General features: G+C 35.4%; 1 protein-coding gene across 1 annotated transcript in view; it reads left to right on the top strand.

The window, feature by feature from the left end:
• RYR2 (ryanodine receptor 2 (cardiac)) overlaps positions 1-14,480 on the top strand; it is a 592,347-nt gene that overhangs the window by 124,457 nt on the left and 453,410 nt on the right. The window contains exons 6-7 of the mRNA XM_011935762.1: positions 3,345-3,365; positions 11,998-12,012. Of these exons, the coding sequence (XP_011791152.1) occupies positions 3,345-3,365; positions 11,998-12,012 (36 nt within the window). The remainder of the gene's footprint in view (positions 1-3,344; positions 3,366-11,997; positions 12,013-14,480) is intronic.

A 14,480-nucleotide genomic window follows, 5' to 3' on the forward strand; every position in this document is an offset into this window, starting at 1 on the left:
AGTTCTCAATGAAGAAGAGCAAGAGTATCAAATACAACTTCGAAGAAAAGAACAAGGTAGAGTCTTTGACTCCTGGATATCAAGACTTATTTTAATGTTGCAATAAGACTGTTGAGTATTAGGACAGAGACAGAAAAATAGACCAGGGTAGAGTTCATCAGTAGATCCACACATTTGTCTCTGGACACATTAGTAAGTGACGACGCAGTGCTAATGGGGAAAAGATGTATTTTTTAAATAAATGGTCATTTGGATAGATACATGAGGGTGGGTGAAGAGACGACTCTTAACTCCCTCCCTACCATCTTACATAAAAAGTCAGTATCAGGTGTGTTGCAACTTTCAGGGGAAAGGCAAAATAATGAACTTTCTAGAAAATTTAGTAGCTTTAGTAGCTTTGTGTCATTTTATTGTGTTGTTGAAGATTTGCGTGTAATACCTTTATATGTCATTTGTTTTCTAGTATGTAAAATGCAGATGATAAGATTACATGTGAAATGCATGGCTCAAAGCCTGCCACATGGTAACTGCTTTAACTCAACAGAATTATCCATCTTAAACAGTAAAATAAAATAAATCAATTCGAAAGAAGCAACCAAACTTTTTTAAAAAAGAAGTTTATGGAATAGCTCATGTTTATGTGCCCTAAATTTGTAATTAAAATATGAGTGCACATGATGGGTGGATCACTTGAGGTCAGGAGTTCGAGATCAGCCTGGCCAAAACATGGTGAAACCCCATCTCTACTAAAAATACACAAACTAGCCAGGTGTGGTGGCGGGCACCTGTAATCCCAGCTACCCAGGAAACAGACAGGAGAATCACTTGAACCCAGGAGGCGGAGGTTGCAGTGAGCCAAGATCCCATCACTGCATTCCAGCCTGGGTGGCAGAGTGCGACTCTGTCTCAAGAAAAAAATAAAAATAAAAAAGAATGCAACAATAGAGATGTTGTTTGGATTATATGTGTTTCATATAGTGATATAATTTAAAAATAATTATTTGTATTAGATTGTATTAGATGCTTATGTCCTTTCTGCTAAATCAAGTTGGTGTTTAAATAACTATTGTTTCTTTTAAGGGGAATTTTGTTTTTATTTTGAAATTTTGAAATAAAATTGCTCTTTTTATTAATGTTAATATGATAAGACATTTAATGTAATTTCCTGCAGATATTAAAATAGTCATTTTCTTTAATAAAATCCATATATATTTTTAATATTCCACATACTTGGATAAGTTATTAGAAAAAATGTTCCTCTGTCTTATATGTTTTATGGATTTGTAACTGCTTAAATTCTAAAATTGGTTAAGTTTACTGTGAATTTTATATTTCCTTTTCTTGATTAGCTCCATTTGAATCATTCTTTTCACCATTTGCAGGAATTTAAATGATTCTTGTTAACAAGGACAAGAGACGTGTCATGAAATTGTTCTGCATTGCTTGTGCATAATTACAGTTTTATTGTATGTTAGTCAGTCTTTTAACCCTGTGGACCATTTGTCTTGTCTTGTGTGTCTAGCTGATAATTCACTCCCAGCAATGCTGTTGCTAAGCTTTTCTTTGGGTATTTGGATATTCTGTTTGTTACATTATTGCTCCAATTGCTCCTTGAAGAACTGTGTCTTTTGTAATATAGAACATTAAAGAACTCCTGTTACTATCATTAGTAACTATGACTCTTGATTATAAATTCTTTCTTCTGGAAAAATCCCATAACTTTATCTTTGCACTGACGGGAGTGTGTGTGTGTTGGGGGGGGTGTGTGTGTGTAGGTATGTGTGAATGACTGACATGCAGAAGTGAACCTGATGATGGCAAAATACAATGTCTTTGATAATCATTGATAGCACTAAAAATATGGCATATTCTATTTTCCTGATAAATGTGAAAAGGAAGTCATTTAAGTTTTTTAGATTTTTTGGGGGGAGAGAATAAATATAAAAATTTGCCCTTTTAGAGGTAGAAAAGTGCACAGAACAATTGCACTATGCTGGACATGCCTCTTTTGCTTCCCTTTGCCCCAGGATCTAAACAAATGGATTCATCACTCCAGTAAGTTAATGTTTGAGAGGAAATCTTCAACTTTCTGTAACAACAAAATATCTTGAAAAATGTATAGTGAAAATCAGGCCTTTCTGTTCAGTCAAGTGTTTTTCTTAAATAACAACAGTGTGTTTGTAAAATGCAAAGGAGGAAGTAGGTTTAGAACAGATTTTTCTGAAGACTAAGTAAATTACAAAATAAACCAAAATGCTCTGTTAAAAGTGAACTATTGAATTTCATTAGGACTTCATAAAATTCTACCTGTATATTTAGGTTGATTTTTTAAATATCACTTTATAACATTTTAAAAGAATCACTCTGTATGATGCTTTTTATGCACGTTGCTTCCCAAAAGCTTGTTTACCAAGGCATTGGAGATTCCTAGCTAATAGCCCAAGATTTCTGCCTAAGAAGCATTAGCTTCTTACCTAATTAATGAGTTTTCTAAGAAAAAAAAATTACAAAGAAACTTTCATACGTGAAGGGTGTGAAGCACACCACAGTTCCCTCAGGACATTGTATAGATGGGAGGTGAGTTAAGGAAACTTACCTTTGAGACTGAGTATGTCCCTCAGTGTTGAAATTTTTTATTCTGATTTATTTGCAGACACCTAGGATGTTGTAGAAGGTGTTGTAGAAGACAGTCTTGTTTGACAAATGACTTTTTGGTTTGTTCTGTTTACAATGTGGGTATGATTAGAGTCACTTAAATTTTAAAGAGCCACATCATGATTAAGAGACTAAGATTCATTTATAAATACAATTTTAAAAAATAATTTGATTCCCATATAACTTCAGAACTATTTGTTAAGGCATGCCTTTATATTGTGAAATTGTATGAAATGCTAGAAAGATGAGAGTAAGAGAAATTTTACTTTAAGTGTCACGAGAGAAATTGTAGTTAGACACTATATCTCTAAATTGGTCTTTTTAATTAAATCAGTTTTTATAATTAGAGGAGAGTAGTAGTTCTTAAATCAGAAGGCCTGTTACATTTGAGAATTAGAAATGTTCATGTTTGCTTTTAAATATATTGGATTTTCATTATTTCATGTACCTGGTGCATTTCCAGCCTAATGTCTTTTAGAGTTCTGATTGCTAAATTAACTTAGTTCTTTTTGTTTGGTGAGATTAAATGTTGTTAATTAAAAACTTGAATACAATTTTTTATGCTTTAGACTTGGAAATAGATTGTGGTACAAGGACCAAATTGATATCAATTCATTTAAATGATAGTAATTGAAACATTGCTAGGTATTTGTTTGTTTGTTATTTATTTTGGCTTTTTCTTTCCACAGCAAGTTGATGTGGAAAAATGGGTATGTGTTTCCATGTATTTGCAAAGAAATTGTGATCTAAAAGTGCATGCTTGCTATTGCCTCTAATCTTTTATTTTGCTTCCTAGTGGTGGCTTGTACTATTAGTGTTCAAACTAACTGCTTTGTTGTAATGAACACGTGTTTTACAGGTCTCTAAAGAGAACCTTATGTTTCTGGTTTTGCTTCATCTGAAATGAGGCATATTAAAGTACTTCCCATCCCTAGAACCATATAGTTTTTACATAATTTGTTTTGTAATTATTATGTGCTCTGGCCAACAGAAAGGTGTTTATTATTCATACTATGTGTCTTTTGCAAACAAACTTGACTGTTTAATCTCAAAATTCCACTGCTTAGTCCTTATATTTTTGTATGTACTGTAGAAGAAGACAATTATATATATAGTCATAGAACCTTTTTTTTTTTGGTATAGATGTAGTCTCACTATGTTGCCCAGGCTGGTTTTGAACTCCTGGACTCAAGTGATCCTTCTGCCTCAGCCTCCCAAAGTGCTGGGATTACACACAGGAGCCAGTGTGCCAGGCCCTGTATAATCTTAAGCAGTGAAGGTGAATGACCATGTAGAAAAAGGCAGTTACAGGATTCTGGAGGCTAATTCTTAGAGCCCAGGTTGTCACAAGTTGTGCAAAAAGTTATGTTGCTTCTTTTGGTCTCGGTTTCCTTATCTGTTAGTAAAAAATAAAGGAGAGAGGAAATACACCAAGGTACTTTCCAATATTTAACACACCAGGATTCTGAATGGAAATCCAAGTCTCCTCAAGACTGATATTCCTGCTCCACTTTTTCCCAAGAGTACAAAACAGTGAGGCTTTTCAGTGTTGAAATGTTTTGTTTTCATTTGTTCTGCGACTTGTATGAAGAATCCTTTAAGATTGACTTAACTGATGGCTTCATTTTATCTTCATTGTTTTTCTGGTCCTAGGATCCAACATTTTGAGAATTTTGCTATCTTTCCAGTGCCCTTTCAGTAGTGTTTTCCAACAATTTCATGTTCATTTGTCTTAAAAAAAATTTTTTTAGCCCTTTAAAGACAAGGAAACTTGTTTTTTAATTTACCACTTCCAATGACCTTTGAAAACTACGACTTCTATGTTATATTGCTGAGAATAATTTAAAGTCTTCATCTCTCTCTTTATAACTGAACTACTACTACTTTTGACCAACTATTTGTTTTTAAATTTCCTACCCTCCTCTTTGGCTATAGTTAAAACGCTAATCCAAGCTTCACATTTTTCTTGTCTTGGTAATGGAAGCCTGCTTCCTTCTCAGAACACACATGACACCTCTGTGTCCTGCACTTCCCTAATATCAGCATCCTACAACATACCTCTCTGTCTTTTCCCATTCTTGCATCCCTTCACTTCCATTACGCTATTTCTGTGCCATATCTGGATGGGTATTGACCAGCCACTCAAGCTGCTTTTACTTATTTTATAAATAACATTTGCCAGGAAATAAAATCACCTTTTCACCATTGTCTAAAAGTTTTCCCCTCTGTTCCTCTGCAGATTTGGTTACTTTCAATCTGCCTATGTTATTTTTTTCTTTCTTATTCCTATAATAATTTATTTATTTTATTTGTATTAAGTTTATTTGTAAATCATTGCAGCAGAGATTGCCTTCCAGTTCTGAGGAACTATCTGAGAGATTTTCTGAGCTGAAAACCTTAGGCTTAGTTTGCCAGTGGCTGGCTTAATAATCTTATGTAGCCTCTTCATTGGCCATAATCTCTTTGTCTATAGGACTAGAATCTGCTTTACTCCTTTTTTTCTTAAATATTTCTATTATGTCAATGCTAAACATATTGATGCCAAAATATATGTTCATTTAGAAGTCATATAATGAGATTCTGCTGGGTTTTAGAACGCTGATGAGCATTCTGTGTAAATGTTGCAGCAAATTTCAGACTGGAGCTCTTTTTTTCTTTGAAGACCTATCCAGTTCATATATTTTGCTTTGGCCATTAGAAGTTTGAAATTCTGCTGTTACAGATATACCTGGAAGGCCAAGAGAAAATAATTTAACCTTCTACCCACTTAACCAAGGACTATTGAGACTGCTCTGTGGGGCTGGTACTCCTCTGCCCCTTGGCTTAAATTAGAACCGGTCCCATGACCTTTCTCGTATTCCAAGAGTGAAATACCCCACAGACATTTCAAGTTATACAGATCTCATTTTAGTAATTAAAATGCCCAAACCTGTATAATAGGCGAACTCGAAGCTAATTCAAGTTAACTTGTCTAGGGTAGAGCTGGAGGGAGTGATATCTGGAAAGCTGTTTCTTGCTTGTCCTGCCAGGTTCCTCATGCCCTACTTGGTACCCAGCGAGTCTGCCACTCTCAGGTGCTGTGGGAAGGAGATAGAAGAGAAAGCTTGGCAGGAAAGGTCTGCTTTGGTCATAGTGTCATGCACTGGGCTTGTCAGGTTTCTAATGCTGACTTTCTCTGTGGGTACTTGGCACTGGTCTTTTGGGGAGCTTTCATCCCCAGAAATCTCTGACCTGAGGTGCTCTTGCTGCAGACAAATGCGTCTCCACTAGCTGGCCAGTGGCAGTTCCTTCCTCTTCCTGGTAGTTCTTGGTGGCCTCTGAGACAATCCCAAGCTGGATCTATCTAGTATGGCCCCCGTTTGCTTGTTGGCAGTGTGGTCACTTCCCAATTGCAGCCCTATAGGGCTATAGCCAGCCTTTTCCCTCACAGTCTCCAGGCAGAGTCAGACACCAGTCTACGGTGTCCCAGATTCCAGGGACATCTGGTATCCCTGAAGCCACCCTTGCTAGGCTTGAAGTGAAGGCAAGCTTAGGAGGCAGGCAGGATTCCAGGTCTACCTGCACTTCTCTCCAAGAAACCGTCCCTTTGCTCTCTGGCCTCTAATAACACATTGGAGGTGGGCAGTCAACTAAAGGCAGCCAGTGGATTTGCAGCCACCCTCTTTGGCATCTCTGCTTAGATGGCATAACAATATGTTTTGGAACATGATAGTACAGGTGGTCCTCCACTTGGGGCAAGATTATATCCTGAAAAGCCCTTCAGAAGTTGAAAATATCGTAAGTGAAAAATGCATGTAATACACCTAACCTACAGAACATTATAGCTTAGCTTAGCCTCCCGTAAACATGCTCAGAACACTTACATTAGCTTACAGTGGGATGACATCATCTAACACAAAGCCTATTTTACTGAAATGATGAATATCTCATAATTTATTGAATACTATACTGAAAGTCAAAAACACAGGGGTTTATGGGTACTCAAAGTACAGTTTCTGCTGAATGCAAATCACTTTCACACTGTCGTCCAGTTGAAAAATCATAAATAGAACCATGTTAAGTCAGGGACCTTCTTGTAAATCCCCTTCGGAGACTGGTCATTGTTTTGTTTTGGGACAGATGTGCTGTTTTAACTTCTGTTATACTTGCTTGTCTAGGGTACCTTTCCCACAACAAAGATTAAGACCTTTGTTGGGACCCTTACAAAACTAAGGCTAAACTAAGCTATCATGTTCCTAGTAGGTTAGGTGTATTATACGCCTTTTGGAATATATATGGAAATTAAAATGGCTTCTGTATAAATCTTCTGATAATATTATTCTGGATAGTTTCAGCAAAGGTCCATCAATCACCTTCTCTTTCTTTCTCTTTTTCTCCCTTCCTCTCTCCATCCCCTTTTCCCTAATTCCCTTCCTGCCTTCATCTCCTTGCTTCTCTCCCTCATCACTGCCTCTTTGAGCAGCTGTGCATCTGTTTAATCATAAGCCCACTGAGTTATCAAATGCTGCTCTGTATCCTTTAAAAGAGAATAAAACGGAGTACTGGATAAGAAAGTAACTAATGGTCATTTCCATCTATTCCACTCCTAGCCCTTTTCGAACCCATAGCAATGGTTTCCAGTGTGGAGGCCTAGGATTCAGGTCATGAGTGGGGTGAAGACAGCAAAAGGATGGAACAGACTGTGAGATTGTTGTCTATGAAGCATTGTCTATAGACTGAGTGCTGTCTTACACATGTAGTTTCTCTTAAAAAATATGATGATGCTGTTGTAATTGTTAAAATCTATAATCATTGCAAATATGTCTAACCAGAGAGTTGTTTAAAAATGCATTTCAACACACGATGGCTATTGTGAGAGAACCTGCAAAGTGCTTTCATGCTGTCAAGGTTCATTCATGTTTGAAATTGTTTTTAAAAATATATGGAGTCTTCTGTATTCTGATATGGGCAATTTTTTGTGTGTAGGTGATGATCTGAATAGAGGGAAAGCTCTATATGTCTTCAGGACATTATTATCCATTTGCCCTCTGTAGAAATCAATGTGTTGCTTTTGATTTAGAGAAATTCTCTATCGAGACAAGCTGGGAAATGAAGAAAGCCCTAGATACCTCTTCTATTTCATGTTTTAGGCATTTATGCAGCTCTTTGCTTTATAAACGTGTCACGGAGATGAAGTGTGAGAACTTATAGTAGCTTATCGGAATCATTTATTTTTCTTTACCCTTCTGAAGAACTACATAATTATATGTACACATATATGTCAAATTTATTATACTGGAAAGAAAAGACATTCCATTTAACTACTGTCTGTACGGAGCTGTTGATAGGCTGAAAAAAAACTGTTGCTACAAATCTGCCAAAGAACAGAATGAATTATTTTTAAACATATCTGCATCTCACACAACTAGATTCCAGTGATGGTCATTAATATGAGTGACACAAGGGCATTTCAGTGGAATGTGTTATTATGTGTATAACTGCTCATTCATGGGCTGAGAGACAAGCCCCTTTCAGATGATTTCTGTACCTGTAATCAACATGTCTGTCTTTTCAGAGCATCTTGGACATTTTTAGCAGGGGAATCCTAGAAAGTGAAACATTTCCATAGGATTTATATAGGTATTTTTTAAGACGGGGTCTTGCTCTATCACCCAGGCTGGAGTGTGACTCAAGTGATACTCCGACCGCAGCCTCCTGAGTAGCTGGGACTACAGGCATGTGCCACCATGCCTGGCTAACTTTTTGATTTTTTGTAGAGACAGTGTCTCACTGTGGTGCCCAAGCTGGTCTTGAACTCCTGGGCTCAAGCAGATACTCCTGCCCTGGCCTCCCCAAGTGCTGGGATTACAGGCATGAGCCACTGCACCCAGCCAGATATTTTCATCATAAGAGCAATAGTTGAAGTTTTTCAATCTCAAATGCTATTAGATAGTATATGTTGATATATGTTTGAAACTCAGAATTGTTATTGTTAATTTTTTTCTCCTAAAAATTGTTGGGAGTATCATTAATTAATTATTGCTACCTAGAAATCCTAGTCTTTGATGGTGAAATAACTTTGTTTTCTCAACATAATGAAGTTTACCTGGTATTTCCTCACAAAGGAGAGGTTGCCAGTTGGAGAATTATGGAGAATCCTAGCATCTTGATATGTGGAGAGGAAAAGATGGCAAAAAGGCTTAAATTTGATGCGTATTTTGTGTGCAGAGTAGGGCATTTTGCCTCCTTAATGGAAATTTCATGCTAGAATGACTTCTGAGGCTATTCTGAAATTGTTGCATTTGATAATCCTTTTTAATGGCAAGCCCCCAAATGTTTGGTGCTTTGTCACTAAATCCTTATCTATATGATTTTTGAGGAGACATTTCAGTAACAGTTTCTTTTTAAAGTTCTAAGGTAGGGTTTTAGAAGTGTGAGTTTTTAAAAATCAGTTTTTAGTTCATGAAACTGAAATACCAATTTTTAAAAATCCAGGTTGAACTGAAAGGCATCCTTATGATAGAGGAGCTTTTCTACATCACTTGAATTATTGTTTCCTTCTTTGCACCAAGAACAGATTAAATATGCATTCTCTTGATATCCAGTACTTGTTAGCAATTTTCAGAGTAAAGTATTGCCATTTGATTTGTTTTTTCTATTCATAATCATTTGCATTTGCTTGGAAAGTGCCTTAGCTTATGCTTATGGACAAAAGATGATTCTGCTTCTTTTTGTCATCCATTTGACACCCAGGGCCATCTATGTGTTCAAATGTAGCAATAGCAATTTCTCTCCCTGGCTTTCATGTTAATGTAGCATGTGCCCTCAGGTTTTGCTTGTATTTGGAGCTTCATCTGACCTGTCAATTCGGGATTAATCTAAACCTAGGCCACTGAGTTACTGACACCTGCAGTTTTAGCCTAAAGAACTAAAATTTCTACCTTTGTGTTTCTGTGCAAATGAATCATCCAAAAAAATCTAAGACACAAAGCTGATTGGAATCCATGACTATCATTGCCCATATAGTCATCCCTTACTCTATTTTGTGTAATGAAATTTTAGCTCTTGTCTATTAAACCTCTCATTAGTGAAATAAATCAAATAGTTAATTTATTTACTAACTTACTGTAAGCACAAAAACTACATTCTCCACACCCAAAGAGGCTGCTTTCTTCGATGTTTATCTTTATGTGTTTCTTTTTTCTACTTTCCATCATATCAATTTTAAAGGGTTTTTGTTGTTATTCTTTTTCTGTTTGTTGCTTTTATCATACAGAAGCAGTGCTTACATTGAATTAAACTAATATACTCATCTTTTTTGTTTTAATGTGCTTTGCTTTCTTCTTTTGCCTTAAACGATCCCTTTGAATGTCTCCTGATGCTATAACTTTGGTAATCTAGCCCTTAAACCAATTTGAACAAGAAATGATTTGTACAGAAAGTTAATGCCACTAATACCACAAATCTTTCATGTTCTTGCTTATCTTTTGAAAATGATGTTTGTGTATTACACCTGCTCTTCTTTCTCATTCTACAGAAGGATATTTCAGCATTAGCTATTTTTCAGTAGTCATACTATTTTATCGTGTATGCAGCTTGCTCTCCTCTGTGTCTTATTCTTCCTGCGGTCAGACACGACTTAGTAATGTGGAATGGCAGACCTCAGTCACTTGGCCAACCACTCTTTTTTTGTTGTTGTCAATACTTACTACAGTTTTAAAGCAGTTCAACTTAGATACCTGACAAAATCAGGCTGAGAACATTTTCTAAAGAAAAATCTCCCAAACCTAGCTTAATTAAAAAAAAAAAAAAACTCATGGAGAAAGTACCTCTTAACAAACCATGTGCTGTATGTACCAAAATGTTAGGTTTTTGCATTTATTTGAATTAGGGCTTAATAATGATTTTGCCTGATTCTTTAGTGATAGCTCTCCCGTTAGTGAGTCACACATGATTGGTCAGTTTAACATGGAAAGTAAGTTTCCTGATAATTGTATGTGATTAATATCAGTTATAAAAATGTAACTAAACAGCCTGTATTTTCTAAGCCAAGAATGAAAGCTGCTTTACCGTTTTTCCTTAAAATTGTAGTATTGAAAATGAAAAAATTAGTCTCAATAGAATTTCCCTTTAATAATATACATATTACTATGTAAATATGTTTCAGGTTACAAGAAACATATTTCTGGATTAATCTAAACCTAGGACACTGAGTTACTGACACCTGCAGTTTTAGCCTAAAGAACTAAAATTTCCACCTTTGTGTTTCTGTGCAAATGAATCGTCCAAAAAAATCTAAGACAGAAAGCTGGTTGGAATCCATGACTATCATTGCCCATATAGTCATCCCTTACTTACAAGAAACACATAAAGATAAATATTGAAGAAAGCAGCCTCTTTGGGTGTGGAGAATGTAGTTTTGTGCTTACAGTAAGTGAGCAAATAAGTTACAAAAAATTGTAATGTTTACAAATATCTATATTGGAAAACTTTTCCTTGCTGTTTTTCTTACAACTAGTGTCTCCATGATATCTTTTCTCGGTAGGACTTAGACATCAACCTGAAAACTAAATTCAGCCCTAAGTTTGGAAATATATCATTGTTTTCTTTTTCCTACTCTTTCATCTGTGTAACTATCCCAGGAATAAGAAGTCAAAGAAACTTGAGAGGTCTAAAGAAAAATGAAGTTATTTGTAGATTTGCATGCACACACACATAATACACGTTACGTTTGGTAGAAGAAAAAAAGAGCTATGATATAATTTATGAAAGGAGACTGTGTCGTTTGAAGAGAAATAGAAATGCTTTCGTGATTTTTCTTTGAAATTCACCTTTCCTAATATTCAGTGTCTAAGAAATTGCTTACTGTTACTTTGCATGAAATGAGAGCCGCTCATTGCAGCGTATTAGTTTACGATCTCCCTTACCTGTTTTAATCTACTGTTTTCATTAAAATGAGTTGGGTTGCTGTTTGCTTTTATCACTGCATTTTTATGAAAAAGATGAAAGTTGGTTTTTAAAAAGCATTTTCAGATGATCAATTTTAAAGATGATATCGTTTTTGGTGCTTAAATAGGTTGTAAATGGCATCACTCATTAAAGTAGAACAGCATGTTTTCACAGAAAAAGGAAGAAACTAATGTAAAAACTTTTTAAAAGAATTTTGCTCGCTACAGCTTTTCTCTGGCATGTAGTTGATACTAAGTTTTGTTGCGATAACACGGTGAATGTGTTTTTTTATGTTTATTGTTTAAATAGCTCCATTTAGGATAATGGAGCCTTTATAAGTAAGAGATATTTTTAAGGAAATCTTTGAGATCATGTCTATTTAATGTTTCCTCTCTTTTCCTTATGCCCCTACAGAAATTCATGATGAAGGTAAGACACCGTAATATATCTGCTATGTATATATAACAGATATGTTACTATATATGGATTATATATGTATATATCTGCATATTAGTATAGCTGTATATATATGTAGTATAGCTATATTATATTATATAGCTGTATTAGTATAGCTGTATACATATATATGTAATAATATATATGTATATTATATATATTATTATATATCAGAATACTTTGTATGTTTTATGTGTGGTTACACACATTTGTTTTACTTTTGAATCCATGTAACTTTTCTTCACATGCTTTAAAACGTTTAAATATTAAACTTTGGAGCTTTTAGATTTAGATAAATCACATGTTTAGATTTAACAGCTCAACAAACAAAAATGTCAAACCAAAATTTGACATTTTTGGGTCCTATTGTAACATGTTTAATTAGCTAACATTAAGAATTTCTCATATTAAAACAATTTTAATAACTCTCCATTTAGAATGTTCGCTCTGGGGACTATGTTGACTTTGCATTTATGCACTTTTGTATGAATCCCATGGGAAGTTCTTCCACTGGGAAATTAGGGGAGGCACCAAGAAACTACTTCTACTTACTCCAGGAGACGTGAAAATAATTCAGCCAGCCCCTTTTCATTTCTCAACTGAATTGGAAAAGTGAAAATATTGTAAAAGTAGACAAATAAAAAGAAAAGAGTAAAGCATGGGGACGTGTCATCAAAGGAATATGTAAGGGACAGACAGGAAGAAGAGTAGACTATGGTTATTTTAGGATATATAATAGAAAATTTTTGTTTCATTTTCATATGCCCACTACATTTCTCCTATAACATTTATAGGGTTTAATTTTTTTAATCTTAAAAGCCAAGAAACAATGGGTAGGTAGAAAAATTGATATTCAGTTAAGAAAGCCTTAAAATAATTGATAATTTTGAAAGAAATAGACTGTAAGAAATATTAAATCAAAATCCCAGATATAGATGGAAAAGGTTGCTTTGAATCAAGGGATGCATGTTCTTGTCAGTCTGTTGAATTTTGTGGTTACATCCATCATGTTTAATAAAACTGAACCAGGTGCATTGCGGGATACCCTAAACTGGACCTGTTTACTACCAGTAAGAATTTGGCATTTTGGATGGGATGACAGAACGGAGCATTTCTTTGAAGACATCTATCAACCAGGACATGGAACATCTTCCAGAATTTTCAATAACTCTAGCTCTTATTTTTCAGTAGAAAATATTATGATCACATTTTGAAGAGAGGACATTAATCCCTAAATTAGACATATCATGAAACAAGAGTTTGGATTGGAAAAATATTAAAAACAGCAAAATAGGAATATTTCCTCTCTTTGCAAATACTAATAACTAACTTATGATTATGGGTTTGAGAAACTTTAGTTTTTCATGCTAAATCTGCATTTGCTGTATTCATTTTATCATCTCATTCTTAGTTTGACTTTACCATACTGTATAGCCTTCCCCTTGGGAAGGGTGAATGAAATGGTTGCCTGGAGCAGCCATCTTAAGGTCTTTTGTGAGAACAAATGCATCTAAAAACCAGTGCAAATAGAAAGATGATGCAGAATTAGTTAAAAGCAGGTGGTTTGCCTAAAATAATTTAATTAGGCCCCCAGTTCTTTTAACTTTGAGGCCAGAAGGCCAATAGTTATTTTCACACTTGCAATGGATGCTCTGGAAAGGTTAGAATTGGATTAAGGGGAGGGCATATGCATGTAATTACAGTAATTTAAGTCACTGAAACAGAAAAACATGCTGAATTTTATCTTGCTTTCACCTTTCAATCATGCTTTGCTTTGGGTTTCGTACGGAAAAGGCATTAGCTTCTTAGAACCAGATGGATGCTTTCTTGTGGTGGGAGCCTATTTCTGCTGGTTGGTGCTAAACAGTGGTGCATTAGGAGTGCCCTAAGCCTGATCTGTTCCCTGTGGAGACTTTCCATGAAGACACCATCCCAAGTAAGCCAGTCCGTGTCAAACAGATGTCTTGACAATGTCACACTGGCCTTTTCAGGCACCTTTATTTTAACTGAGGCCAGGATTCTCATTGATTGTTATAATCCTTCAGTGACCCCATTGTGTGATTCACTATTTTATTTTTTAAGAGACAGGGTCTTGCTCTGTCACCCAGGCTGGAGTACAGTGGATAGCTCACTGCAACCTGGAACTCCTGGGCTCCAGTGATCTTCCTTCCTCAGCCTCCTAGGTAGTTGGGATTACAAGCATGAGGCACTTTGCCTCATGCTTTTTTTAAATACAGTTGGCTGTATTTCAAAAACACAGAGCCCAAAAACCAAAAAAGCAAACCAGAAAGAACAAAATGTAGAATCAGTAATTTTAATGTGTATGTAAACCTCTTTAGTCACACACATACACACACACACACACATACAATATATATATGTAAATAATATATATATAAATGAAACCTGTAAACCTCTTTAGTCACACACATACACACACA

This window comes from Colobus angolensis, unplaced genomic scaffold (assembly GCF_000951035.1).
Source record: "Colobus angolensis palliatus isolate OR3802 unplaced genomic scaffold, Cang.pa_1.0 Scaffold148, whole genome shotgun sequence".
Taxonomy (NCBI): Eukaryota; Metazoa; Chordata; class Mammalia; order Primates; family Cercopithecidae; genus Colobus; species Colobus angolensis.